Here is a 13,082-nt window from a genome sequence, read left to right as displayed (position 1 = left end):
CTCGGGCTGGGCCACTCCGACGGGAGTGCCGTTCTCCCTCGGGCTGGGCCACTCCGACGGGAGTGCCGTTCTCCCTCGGGCTGGGCCACTCCGACGGGAGTGCCGTTCCACCCTCGGGCTGGGCCACTCCGACGGGAGTGCCGTTCTCCCTCGGGCTGGGCCACTCCGACGGGAGTGCCGTTCCACCCTCGGGCTGGGCCACTCCGACGGGAGTGCCGTTCCACCCTCGGGCTGGGCTACTCCGACGGGCCACAGCCCCTCACGGGAAAGTCTCTCAGCCCCTCGCCAGGCCGCTCTCACGAGAGCGCAGTTCCAGCCCCGGGCTGGGCCACCCTCACGGGAGCTCAGGGCGAGTCCTGTCAGCTGCCTCCAGAGTCCCGAGGTCGCCAGCTCCGCCATTAGGCCTCAGTGTAGACGGAGGCAGAGAAGGGGGATACGACAAAAAGGTCGTATTCCCCCGAAGGGAGAGACAGCAAGCCCCGTTTCACCCCCCCCCCCCCACCCCACATAAACACAACCTAAAAACCAAAAACGTAACTAGACAAAACGAAAAAAATACATCACAAAAAAGTAAAAGACAAACGGACTGCAGGCAGCCGCAGCCGTTCCCGGCGCCGCCACTTCCGGAATACATTGTTAGAATTCTGGCCTACTGGTATGCCCACCAGACTATGCAAATAAAATGGGGCAATAGGGTCTCAGCCCCATTTGGGGTTAGCAATGGTGTTAGACAAGGGGGAATTTTGTCCCCAGTCCTTTTTAATCTATATATTGATGATCTGTCTAAACAATTGAAAGCCTGTAACACTGGGTGCATGATTGGTAATATTTTAGTGAACCATATTATGTATGCAGATGATCTTGTGGTCTTTAGTCCATCTAGCGCTGGTCTCCAGCAGCTCCTTACTATATGTTCTGTGTATGGTGTGGAACATGACATTAAATATAATGCTAGTAAGAGTGCTGTTATGATTTGTAGAACCAAAGAGGATAAATGTCTAAAATATCCTGATTTTAAATTGTCTGACAATAATCTTAGTGTCTGTAATAAGGTAAAATATCTAGGGCATATTATTACAGAACAAATGACAGATGATGAGGATATCTATAGGCAACGACGCATGCTGTATGTACAGGCGAATATTCTCTTGCGTAAATTTGGTGCGTGTGCAGATGTGGTGAAGATGTCGCTATTTAGAGCATACTGCACACCACTCTACACTGCGCACCTGTGGTCGAACTATGGAAAGACAAGTATGCAGAGACTAAAGGTGGCATATAACGATGCCATGAGAACACTGCTAAGGCAACCTAGATGGTGTGCCAGTAATATGTTTGTGGCTGCAGGAGTCATTACTTTAGAAGCTATCCTAAGACATCACATGTATAAATTCATTTGCAGGATAAATGACTCTAAAAATGTGCTTATTGTGGCCCTGTCAAACATAAGGGTTAGCACTACACGCTACGAATCCCAGCTGTGGAGACACTGGTATCGTTGTCTCGTTGTAGGACATTGATCATTCTTTTAATCTGGATTTTTAACTTATGTATTGTGCTTTTAAAAAATATATAAATTATGATGTTTTTATAAGTGATATACCAAGATTTTATATGTATTTTATGATATTTAATATGCAATGCATTTTTAATGTAATGTTGCCCCTTGTCTGGACCTTGAGTCCGTAATAAAGTTTATTATTATTATTATTATTATCATAGGGAAGTAGCCCACGTAGATCTAAGGCCATGAAGTCTGGCACTTGAAATGAATTGTGGGCAAATCCTTTTTAAGTTCTGAACGTGGTCGTTACTAGAGATCACTCTTGTGCCCACCGGTATCATTCACTGATATGATGATGATTTCAAAACCCACCCTACCCCAGCCCAGACTTTGCCCTCAGCTGTCTCACTGCCCAGGCCTCATTCTTAAAATACTATTTTATCCTTAAATGTAGAATCAAAGAACTGCAGATGCTAGTTTATACCAAAGATAGACATAAAGTGTGGGACAAGCAGCATCTCTGGAGAAAAAGCCCTCTGAGTGGAAGCATTCTACATAATAAGGCACCACCTTCAAAAGCTTGAGTGCAAATCACAGAGGTTTCCACCTTACCAGCAGATGGAAAAGCTGTGAGAAATAGATTGTTCTAAATCTCGATGCAAAAATCTTCAGAAGGGTCCTGACCCGAAACGTCACCCATCCTTTTTCTCCAAGATGCTGCCTGACCTGCTGAGTTACTCCAGCAATTTGTATCAATCTCATTTTTCTCTAGGAAAGAACTGCAGATGCTGGTTTAAATCAAAAGTAGACACAAAATGCTGGAGTAACTCAGAGGGACAGGCAGCATCACTGGAGAGAAGGAATGTTTCCTTCAGAAATGCCGCCTGTCCCACTGAGTTACTCCAGCATTTTGTGTCTACCTCATTTTTCTCTACTTCTGATCACTTTGTCTCTCCCCCTGCACCTCACCTCAATCTCCTGCAACTTCTCCCTTCCACCCATTATTACGATGGTTGATATGAGGTTCTACTTGAGCATTGCAATGCAGAGACAAGGGATTTGTGCATGTTGGGTTGGGTTCCTGCATTGGCACAGACATAAAATGTTTTGGCCCTACTGTGGATTGCATTTTCTCCAGAGGGAAGTTTTTCCATGCCTATTTATATACCATTGGATCAAAATGAGTGCTTGTTGCAATCAAGACCTTTGCCTGGAAATTTCTCTGCTCATAAAGTGCAACATTCTTACTGTACTACACATGGGGCCAGGATATTGCATGTAGTAGATTTGATTTGCTCTCAAACACGTACTGCAGCTTTGGTGATAGGAGTAGCAGAGCAACTGCGGAAAAGTGGGAGGTCATGAGTCAAAGTTTGCAGGTGGTGTGGTTGAGAGAGAGGGGTGATGGTGGATGTAATAAGTGTTTGATTCATGGGGCATCATGAATTAGAGGGTTAGGAATGGGCATCAAGAGGGAGGCTTGAATTTGCCTGTGGTGCAATGGGGAGTTGAGGTCACACAAGCCTGTTGTGGCGCCTCTTGCATGCTGGATCAGTAGATTATTTCTGTGCAATTAGCAATTGTCGTTCAAGCGGGTATGTGCTTAGGTACGACAATACTCCACTGGACTGTATGATGAGAAAGATATTTCACTGTGCATTTGCACCGCCCATGTGTCAACAAAAGCACCATTCAACCATTGGTGGATTGGTAGCTGTTTGCAAAAGTGCCAGGTGAAATTGTGTGGGGCTGCGATGACAGTAATGGCATAAGCACACAACATGACCAAGACGTAAGTAACAATCTCACTGGTTATCCACCAGAATGAAGAATCTTGCAAGGACTTTGTGTAAATGAATGGCCCTTGCTAGTGATTTAGTTTAGTTTAGAGAAATAGAAACAAGCACTTTGACCCACTGTCCACCAACCATTGATCACCCTCACACTAGTTTCATGTTATCCCACTTCTCAACCTACACACAATGGTCAATTTACGCGTGGGTTTTCCTCAGGTGATCCGGTTTCCTCCCACTCTCTAAAGACGTACGGGTTTGTAGATTAATTGGTAAATTGGTAAAATGGTAAATTGTCACTAGTGTGCAGGATAGTGCTAGTGTATGGGGATCATTGGTCAGCGCAGACTCAGTGGGCTGAAGGGCCTGTTTCCATGCTGTATCTCTAAACCAAACGAAACTAAACTAAACTACTGAAGCCAATTATCCTACAATTCTGCACATCTTTGGAATACAGGAGGAAACCAGAGCACCCTGAGAAACCCCACGTGATCATAGGGAGAACGTACACCTGCGCAAAGACAGTACATGTAGTCAGGATCGAACCACGGTCTCGGACACTGTGAGGCAGCAGTTCTATTCCTGCGCCACTATGCTGCCCGCCCGAAGGGTGACTTGTGCCAGTAAATATCACCATGAATGTTTAAATGCCTTTGTGCATAAATGATTCATGCACAAGGACGACCTGGAACATATGTAGCTCTTAGCAGCCATCAGAGCAAGTACTTAATTCTATTTTTGATTAAATTCCTTTGCAGTGCACACAATAACCTTGTGCCCTGTGACTGAATTTTGAGACCTACTTTTAAGTGGCGACCAACCTTTATTTCCTGTTCTGGGAATAGACCTCTGGTATGATTGGGAATGGCTGGAACTGGCATAGGATGGCATTTTGATACAGTTCACTGAAACATTATCTTAGTTTGTGTGTTCAGTTCCCTGCGGCATGTCTCGAACCATTACATTTTGCCTGAGAGATGAGACTTGTTCATGAAACTGCACTGATGAAGATAAAGATGGTTGGGAGTTTCTTCCCCAAATTGGATAGGAGGTTGAAATCTGCCCAGCCATGGCACATTGAAGCAGAAAGTCTATAAATAAAAGCATGAGTTTGGCATGTCCAGCCCTCACCCAAGCTTTGAAATGAATGAGGGCTTGGGCTGGAGTTTCCTGATAGACACAAAAATGCTGGAGCGGGTCAGGCAGCATCTCTGGAGAAAAGGAATAGGTGACGTTTAGGGTCGGAACCCTTCTTCAGATTGAAAGATAGAGAAGGCCAGAACAAAACATGACTGGCATCAGCGAAATATGAGGTGTTGTATTTTGGGAAGACTAACATGGGCAGGACCTATACAGTGAATGGTAGGGCTCTGGGGAGTGTTGTAGAGCAGAGGGATCTAGGAGTGCAAGTGCATTATTTCTTGAAGGTGGAGTTGCAGGTAGATAGGGTGGTCAAAAAGGCGTTTGGCACATTGGCTTTCATCAGTCAGAGTATTGAGTATAGAAATTGGGAGGTCATGTTGCAGTTGTATAAGACGTTAGTGAGGCCCGTATTTAGAGTATTGTGTTCAGTTCTGGGCATCATGTTCTAGAAAAGAAGCTGTGAAGTTGGAAAGGGTACAGAGAAGATTTACAAGGATGTTGCCAGGGCGAGAGAATGGGGAAGAGAGGAGGAGGGGGGAAGGAATGCAGGAGTTACTTGAAATTAGTGAAATCAACATTCATACTGCTGGGTTGTAAGCTGCCCAATTGAAATATGAGGTGCTGTTCCTCCACTTTGTGTGTGGCCTAACTCTGACAGTGGAGGAAACCCAGGATAGAAAGGTCAGTATTGGAATTGGAAGGGGCGGTAAAATGTTTGGCAACCGGCAAACATTTGTGATTCCCGAGTTTCCTAATGTTGGTACATGCGCAGCTGTAGTGCTCCATGACTGGTGGTGTCTCAGTTGAAAGCAAATGTACCGACTCATAAGATGACAAAGGTAGCAGATCGTACGCCCTTCAGACCTGCTCCACCATTCAATAAGAACATGACGGATCTGAACTTTGGTCAGCCCAGTCTCTTTCAGTTAGATCCCTTGTCATCGAAAAATCTCTCTATTTCAGCCTTTTGACCTTTCATACTTCAGCTCCAAATCTCATCAAATGGCTGCAGTGGATTTCAGGTTGGGATTGCAACCTATGTTTTCTGAAAATAAAGTGATAGAGCTTTTTCAATCTTTGCAAAATGAATGGCTGGCAACAGTTGTTTTTCAGAAAACATCCAACTTGCTAGACTTCTTCTGATGTTTATAGACATTTCAGATCGCTAAATATTGAATTGGGGCTTTGGCGGCATGAGTTTCCATTCGAGGTATCAAATTAAGGGATCTATTTGGCATTAATAAGGAACTGCAGATGCTGGAATCTTGAGCAAAGCACAAAGTGCAGGAGAAACTCAGCGGGTCAGGCAGCATTTGTGGAGGGAATGGACAGACAATGTTTTTAGCTGGGATCCTTCTTCAGACTGATTGCCAGATTCACTGGCAGATTATTGATTGAAGCCCAGTGTGGGGTAGTTTTTCTTTTAAACTATTCAAAAGTTCTGCTTCCACATCTCATTGATGTAGGGTATTCCAAAGTCTCATGGCACTCTCAGAAATTAAAAAATATATATATTTTTGATGGGTGACCTCTTATTTTTAAACAGTAATACAGTTCTCATACCTAGGTCTAGATTCTCACACAGGTAGAAATGTTCTCTCGACATCCACCCCGAGGATCCTACATGTTTTAGTCTTCCCTTCCTACACTTTTAAACTGGCATATATAAGCCAGCTTGTTCAACCTTTCATCATAAGATAACCCAGTCATTTCAAGAAGAAACAAGGAACTACAGAGGCCTAACTCAGTGCGTCAGGCAGAGATGCCTGGGAGTTACTCCAGTCATTTCAATATTAGTCCAGTAAGCAATTCGCTAAACTGTTTTGATACAGGTCTATTATTGTCACATGTAACAAGGTATAGTCATAGAGTCATAGATTGATACAGTGTAGAAACAGGCCCTTAGGCCCAACTTGCCAACATTGGCCAAAATTGTCCCAGCTACACTAGTCCTACCTGCCCGCGTTTGATCCATATCTCTCCAAACCTGTCCCATCCATGTACCTGTCTAACTGTTTCTTAAATGTTGGGATAGTCTCTGCCTCAACTACCTCCTCTGGCAGCTTGTTCCATACACCCACCACCCTTTGTGTGAAAAAGTTACCCCTCAGATCCCTCTTAAATCTTTACCATTTCACATTAAACCTATGTCCTCTGGTTCTTGATTCACCTGCTCTGGGCAAGAAACTGTGCATCTGCCCAATCTATTCCTCTCATGATTTTATACACCTCAATAAGATCACCCCTCATCCTCCTGCGCGCCAAGGAATAGACTCCCAGCCTACTCAACCTCTCCCTATAGCTCAGACCCTCTAGCCCTGGCAACATCCTTGTGAATCTTCTCTGTACCTTTTCCAGCTTAAAAAGCTTTGTTAAAAAGCTTTGTTTTGCATACCATCCATCAAGTCAAATAATGCTGTACATACTATGCATAGAGTGAAAGGAAAGAAACATAGTGCAAAATCTAGTTTTCATTGTAGCGCAACAGTTCCAGAGATAAAGTCCAATATTCACAATGAGGTAGGGGAGAATTGGACAGTACCCCAGCTTAGAAACTAACTGTTCAGAAGCCCGAGTGGTTGAAGCTGTTCCTTAGTCTGGTGGTGTGTGCTGTAAGCTTCTTCAGCATATTTACGCTTCGTTGAATAAGGAGATCAACACTGTTTGCATCACTGCAGATGTGGTCTCAGCAATGCTCTCTGTAATTGAAGCATAATCACGCTACTTTTGTATTCAATTCCCTTAGCAATAAACTGTTAGCTTTCTGAATAATTTAACGAACCTGCTTGCTTATTTTTTGAGAAACATGCTCTTGAAGAACAATGCAAACCAATGCTCCTTTTTAAAAGATTTCTGGCAAAGTAGACAACTTTAAATATTCACAGGTACACAAAAATGCTGGAGAAACTCAGCGGGTGCAGCAGCATCTATGGAGCGAAGGAAATAGGCAACGTTTCGGGCCGAAACCCTAAATATTCACACACTATGATCCACTTGTCAGATTTTTGCCAATCTAACCTATCCTTTTGTCGCAGTGAGAAATGATTATAATGCAGCCCTTTGGACCCAGTCGGCACAGGGGTGAGATTTTAAAGCACAGCTGCACATATTGCAACATCTTTTGCTTTCACGTTTATTAATAAATTTGTACATTTATAATCAGATGGGAAAATATAGCTGGCAGTTCACATGTCAGGATAAATGATCAGGCATTTTTCACTTTATGAAATAAAACAAAAATATATAGCTCTGATAATGTATTAAATCTTTTTATATTGTAATCTTGCAGAATGTAATCTTAAATTCCTACAGTTTCTTCCTCCTTTCAAAATTGTGAGGAGCAGAACACTTTAAATTGTGAACATTCTAACATACTGAAATCATATGATTAAATAATCTAACTGGAAATACTTCTATGGTTGCATTATGGAAAAGGCATGTAAGATTTTTCGTTGTGTCATCTCATCATAATGGTGATTACAAAATGGCTGGAAATTCAAACTAAAGACTATCTTGGACTGAACAGGTAAATAAATAGGAAAGGGTTGGAGGAATATGGGCCAAACATGGGCAGGTGGGACTAGTGTAGATGGGAGCATGTTGGGCTGAAGGGCCTGCTTCCATGCTGTATGATTCTATGACTCTATAAAGACTATTGAACTCACTTCCAATGGAAACAAAGGGAAGTCATTTACAAACATAAACTACTACTCCACTAACAAGGTTTCACAAACCTATACCCACATCTCCACCTGTGGTGGTGCAAGAAGCAAAACAAATTTGGCCCAGTAGGTGAGTGGTGCACCCTGATGGAAGATTCATCTCAGTAGAGTGTATCTCAGAACAGATAACATTATTGGCACATGCCCCCGCTATTTGTTTTACAAATCAACAAAATACAGACGCTGAGTTCGAAACAGGAAATGCTGGAAACACACAGCAGGTCAGGCAGCAACTGAAAAAAAGAGTTATATTTCCAGCTATGTTAAATAGCTGAATAATGCACTTCAGTGGAAGTGCCATGGCCTGAAACATTAACTCTTTTTCTCTTTCCACTGATGCTAACTGGCCCATTAAGTTATTTTGGCATTTTATTGTTTAATGCAGTTTCCTTCTTGCAATGAAGGACTAACTTTCTAATGTTAGCTTTCCCAGTTACTCACTGAACCTGCTTAATGGCTTATTGTCAATCGTACAGTAGGAAACACAGATCCCTTTGTATCTCAGAGACAGATCTACAATCCCTCGCTATTTAGATAATATGCTTCATTTTTTTCCCATGAAAGGTTCCATTTGCCAGAAGGAAGAGAATGCAGACAAGTTACAGTAATGTAATGTAGTTACTAGTCTTTCCACTGAAGGTAACATAGCTACACAGGTGCCTCACTACATGTAGCACCATGTGATGAGCCCATAGTAAGCCTGAACTTGTAAACGTGCTCCAGCAATCGAGCTTCCTGGCCTTTGGTCTTCTTGACTTGCTTTCCTTGAAGCCTACTCATTCATGCTTCAGAATATTATTAAAAAACATTAGCTACATTAGAGTGTACATTTTGGATAGAGGCTGAGTATATTTACCTGTCTACAGTTGATATTAACGGCTTATAACAAACCTTTGATAATTAAACATAAAAATATATATTGTGCAGATTTTGGTAAAAAATGTCCCCCCTCTTTGCAAAATGACTCAGTGGATCAGACAACATATGTGGAGGGAAAGGATAGGTGCCATTTTGGGTTGGGACCCATCTTCAGATCCTTAAGAATGATCCTGACCTGAAACATTACCTGTTCATTCCCTGCACAGATGTTGCCGGACCCGCTGAGTTACTTTGTGCTTACTCAAGAGTCCAGCATCTGTAGTTCCTTCTGCTTATTTAATGCCTATTTATTGTAGATAGCAGGTATTCAGTTTAGTTTAGTTTAGATTAGAGATACAGCGCAGAAGCAAGCCCTTCGGCCACCAAGTCTGCACCGACCAGCGATACCTGAACACTAGCACTATCCTACGCACTAGGGACAATTTACAATCTTTACCAAAGCCAATTAACCTACGAACCTGTATGTCGTTTGAGTATGGGAAGAAACCGGAACACCCAGGGAAAACCCATACTGTCACGGGGAGAACATACAAACTCCGTACAGACAGCACCCATAGTCAGGATCGAACCCGGGTCTCTGGCACTGTAAGACAGCAACTCAACCGCTGCGCCACCATGCCGCAGCTTTATCATAAAGTTAAAAAAAAATCTAACTTGTTCAATGTATTACTTTTCAAAATATGTCTGTTAATTATCTCTGTCTTTATCTTTTCAGCTATTACAGTTCATTCTCATTCTGCATGGAGCTTTCAACAGAAAGCGTTTTTTGCTACTGGCCAAATCCACAAGTGGAAAGCTATGTAATTAATATTCATAAATTATTTTTTTCAAACTGCACTTCTGAAATACTAATATTTCAGGACCCTCCTGACAACATCCTCTTTGCCCTCATTGCAGTGCCTATCTGTCTGACTGTTGTGGTGATAGCTGTAGTGGTGTGGTGCAGTAAGAGGAGCGATGTGCTGGTGTAGATTTAAGGAACAACATTGTGCTGCAGTACCAAGCAGTTACTTTACCTTAATGTGATTTAAGTCGACTGTACATCAATGTTCATCAGCTTCAGTTGGAAGACAAGGGCCATTTTGAAGTTCACAGAACTATAATATCATTGGCCTGCAACAAATATGTGTTAAAAATATGAACCCGACTGGAAAATCGATTGTGTCTGATTTACTGAAAGACAAAGGGTTGACTCCCCAAACAACCCCACCTTGGACTCGTGCTTCAAGCATACTGCACCTTAAAATGAGTCAACAATCTAGCATCTTACATTCCCTAGTCAGCATCATTAATAGCACTTGTAACAGACCCAGATCTCCGGTACTGTAAGCCACGAACAGTAAATCAGGAGGGACATTTCCTGGAGATAATTGTACGAAGAAGATATTAGCACTTGTTGAAGAAATCTTTCCCAACCCACCTTGGGATAACTTCTTGGAGTTGCTGGGTGTGGAGCAAGCACCAGGAAGGATGTTGAGAGTGCTTCCTGCAGCAGAGAAGAATGAAAGGAAATAGGTCGACTGGTACGGGAACAGACAAGAGCTCTGCGTTTCCTAAACCCTTTATTATGACTTAAAACTAAATTTGCTGCTCATCCCCTCCCAGTGCATTTTGCAGCAGAAGGAAAATGATCAAGGATAAAATATGATGCCATTAAGAACACTGTATAAAAAAGACTTTACAAAGTGGATAATTGTTACTATAAAATTAACAATTGCAGAATACACTAGCTTCAGCCCAGGCTGAGATTGCAGTGTTACAAAGAGAAGTGAAGGTTGCTGAGCAATTTGCTATTTTCTGTCTGAAATGACATACCTGTATACCAGTTTGTATATATTTTAAACTAATGACCTTGTCAAACAATGGTAGGAAATTAGTGCGTTCCACTTAGGGCTAAAACATGTCTTTTTGGCAATCCCTGACATCCAAGCTTCACGCAACTACAAAACATCTGAGTTAACATGTTTAGTGATTGCCTTAACAACTTGCAAAGCTTTTTTTTTTTTAAAGACCAGAGAATCATGGTGATTTGATCTTGGTTATTAAAGCTAATGGCTGGGTGTAGAGATGTGTTATTACTGTGGACTACAATGGAATCAACGGGATCTTAATAACTCATCAACAAAACGTTAAACCCAAAGAGGTTTAATGAGCACGCTTTAAGGACACTGCAATCTCATGTGACTCAGCAATCCAACAGATGTGTTCACTCGTAAGCATCATGAATAAAACCTGTAACTAATTCAAATCTCCATTACAAGGAACAAGACAGAAAGGACAACTTTGGAGATAATTGTAAAAAAGTTGTTAGTACCCACTGTGAAAATGTTTCTTAGTCCACCCACCTGTAATTTTTGTTGTTAAATTCATCATTATGTATTGGGGAAACAAAGAACAAATGGCTCTGATTTGGATATACCTGCCACTCAGGCGCTTCTTGGGAACTCGCCTTCTAATGAAGACAGTCAAGTCCTTGTAAGGAGACAGATTTATCATAACCAAGGCTACACTGCCTTGGAGTCATTTGGAGTCATCTGCTGATGCATCTTATACCAAAGCTGGGATGTAGACATTTTTTTCGATTGAAGAGAGTTGCCTTGGCTCTGGTCCCACCCCAACACATTAATGTTATTGTTTAGGACAACTGGAGGAACTTCTATTAGATGAAGACTATAAGAAACATCAAGGAATGGCTAGAACAAATATTAAGGACTTCATTTAATTTTTGATTTCCTGCTGCACTTCACTTACTATCATGATTACAGTAGAATTTCACCAAAGGGCCAAGGTGCTTTTTGTTGCTTCTAACTCCAGTGTATAAAGAATTCCATGTCCTATGAAAGAGAATTGGTTGTTGTTTACAAAATTTCAAATGATCTTTTGAAGAAATTTTATGTTTATGTTGCAAATTTTAAACCACCTAGGGCATGAATGGTATTTGTAATGGTGAAAAGTAACATTTACACCTATTTGTGAGGATATATTAATTATGTTTAATTTGAATTTTGCATCTGTGCTGACTTGGTGTAGGACACAGGTTTATTGAGGGAAAAGGTCAGTTTCTTGGGTTTTGTTCCAGATTTAGTTTTGCAAAAAGCACCCTTCTTCAAAAAGTATTAGATACAGAACAGAGCAACAAAATATACTTGAGAATAATATATTTTTAATATTCATCGTAATATTATTTAAATATACTTCAGTCCATATTGGATTAGGATCCTTAAATATCGGGAACAATGTTAGCTTATTTTCTATTTTAAAGAAACTATTTTAAATCCTCACTGACCATGAAGAAAGGACTGGCTGGCTTCTGAGTCTAATTATCCAAGTTGCACAGAACAAGATGAGGGGTGAAATTGGGCAATCATTCAACTTCAGTACTACTTTTTAATTTAGATAATGGTAAAAAATGTTCCCTGTTTTATTACTAAGATATATGTTCTGGATTTGGTTATGAAGTTTGACAACAGCCACCTACATGATTCTGATTTAAGTTGCAGTAGTAAGAAACATTGGAAAGTGGCATCTGTGTGACTTCCATGATTAAAATTATTTTCTCCTTATCCTTTATTTGTTGACCCTTCACCTCATCCCCTTCGTAAATCAAATCACCTGTTTCTGGACTTCTGCTGGTGGTACTCCAAAGTGTCTGCTGAAATTATGCTTGAGAAGTTTCCTATTGTTCTTGAATTAGCCTGCTATGTTTCTGTTCATTGAAAATTGCTAATTGTTTAGTTTAGAGATACAGCATGGAAACAGGCCTTTTGGCCCATCCAGTCCACGCCGACCATCAATCATCCGTTCACATTATAGTTCTCTTATCCCACTTTTGTCTCCACTTGTGGGTTTTCTTTGGATGCTCCAGTTTTCTCCCACATTCCAAAGATGTGAAAGTTTGTAGGTTAATTGACTTGTGTAAATTGCCCTTGGTGTGTAGGATGCAAAGGTGGGATTACATAAAACCAGTGTATGGGTAATCGATGGTCAGCATGGACTCGGGGGCCAAAGGGCCTGTTTCCACACCATATCTCTAAACTAAAC

At 41.6% G+C, this 13,082-nt stretch overlaps 1 protein-coding gene across 1 annotated transcript in view; it reads left to right on the top strand.

The window, feature by feature from the left end:
- The window catches only part of ramp3 (receptor activity modifying protein 3), a 54,389-nt gene extending 41,785 nt beyond the window's left edge, over positions 1-12,604 (top strand). Inside the window, exon 4 of the mRNA XM_033050230.1 lies at positions 9,757-12,604. Within this exon, the coding sequence (XP_032906121.1) occupies positions 9,757-10,012 (256 nt within the window). The 3' untranslated portion in view covers positions 10,013-12,604. The remainder of the gene's footprint in view (positions 1-9,756) is intronic.
- Positions 12,605-13,082: the final 478 nt, after the last annotated feature.

The sequence above is a fragment of the Amblyraja radiata genome, chromosome 2 (assembly GCF_010909765.2).
Source record: "Amblyraja radiata isolate CabotCenter1 chromosome 2, sAmbRad1.1.pri, whole genome shotgun sequence".
Taxonomy (NCBI): Eukaryota; Metazoa; Chordata; class Chondrichthyes; order Rajiformes; family Rajidae; genus Amblyraja; species Amblyraja radiata.
The sequence above is the reverse complement of the archived record's forward strand: the minus strand, read 5'-3'. Positions and strand labels throughout refer to the sequence as shown.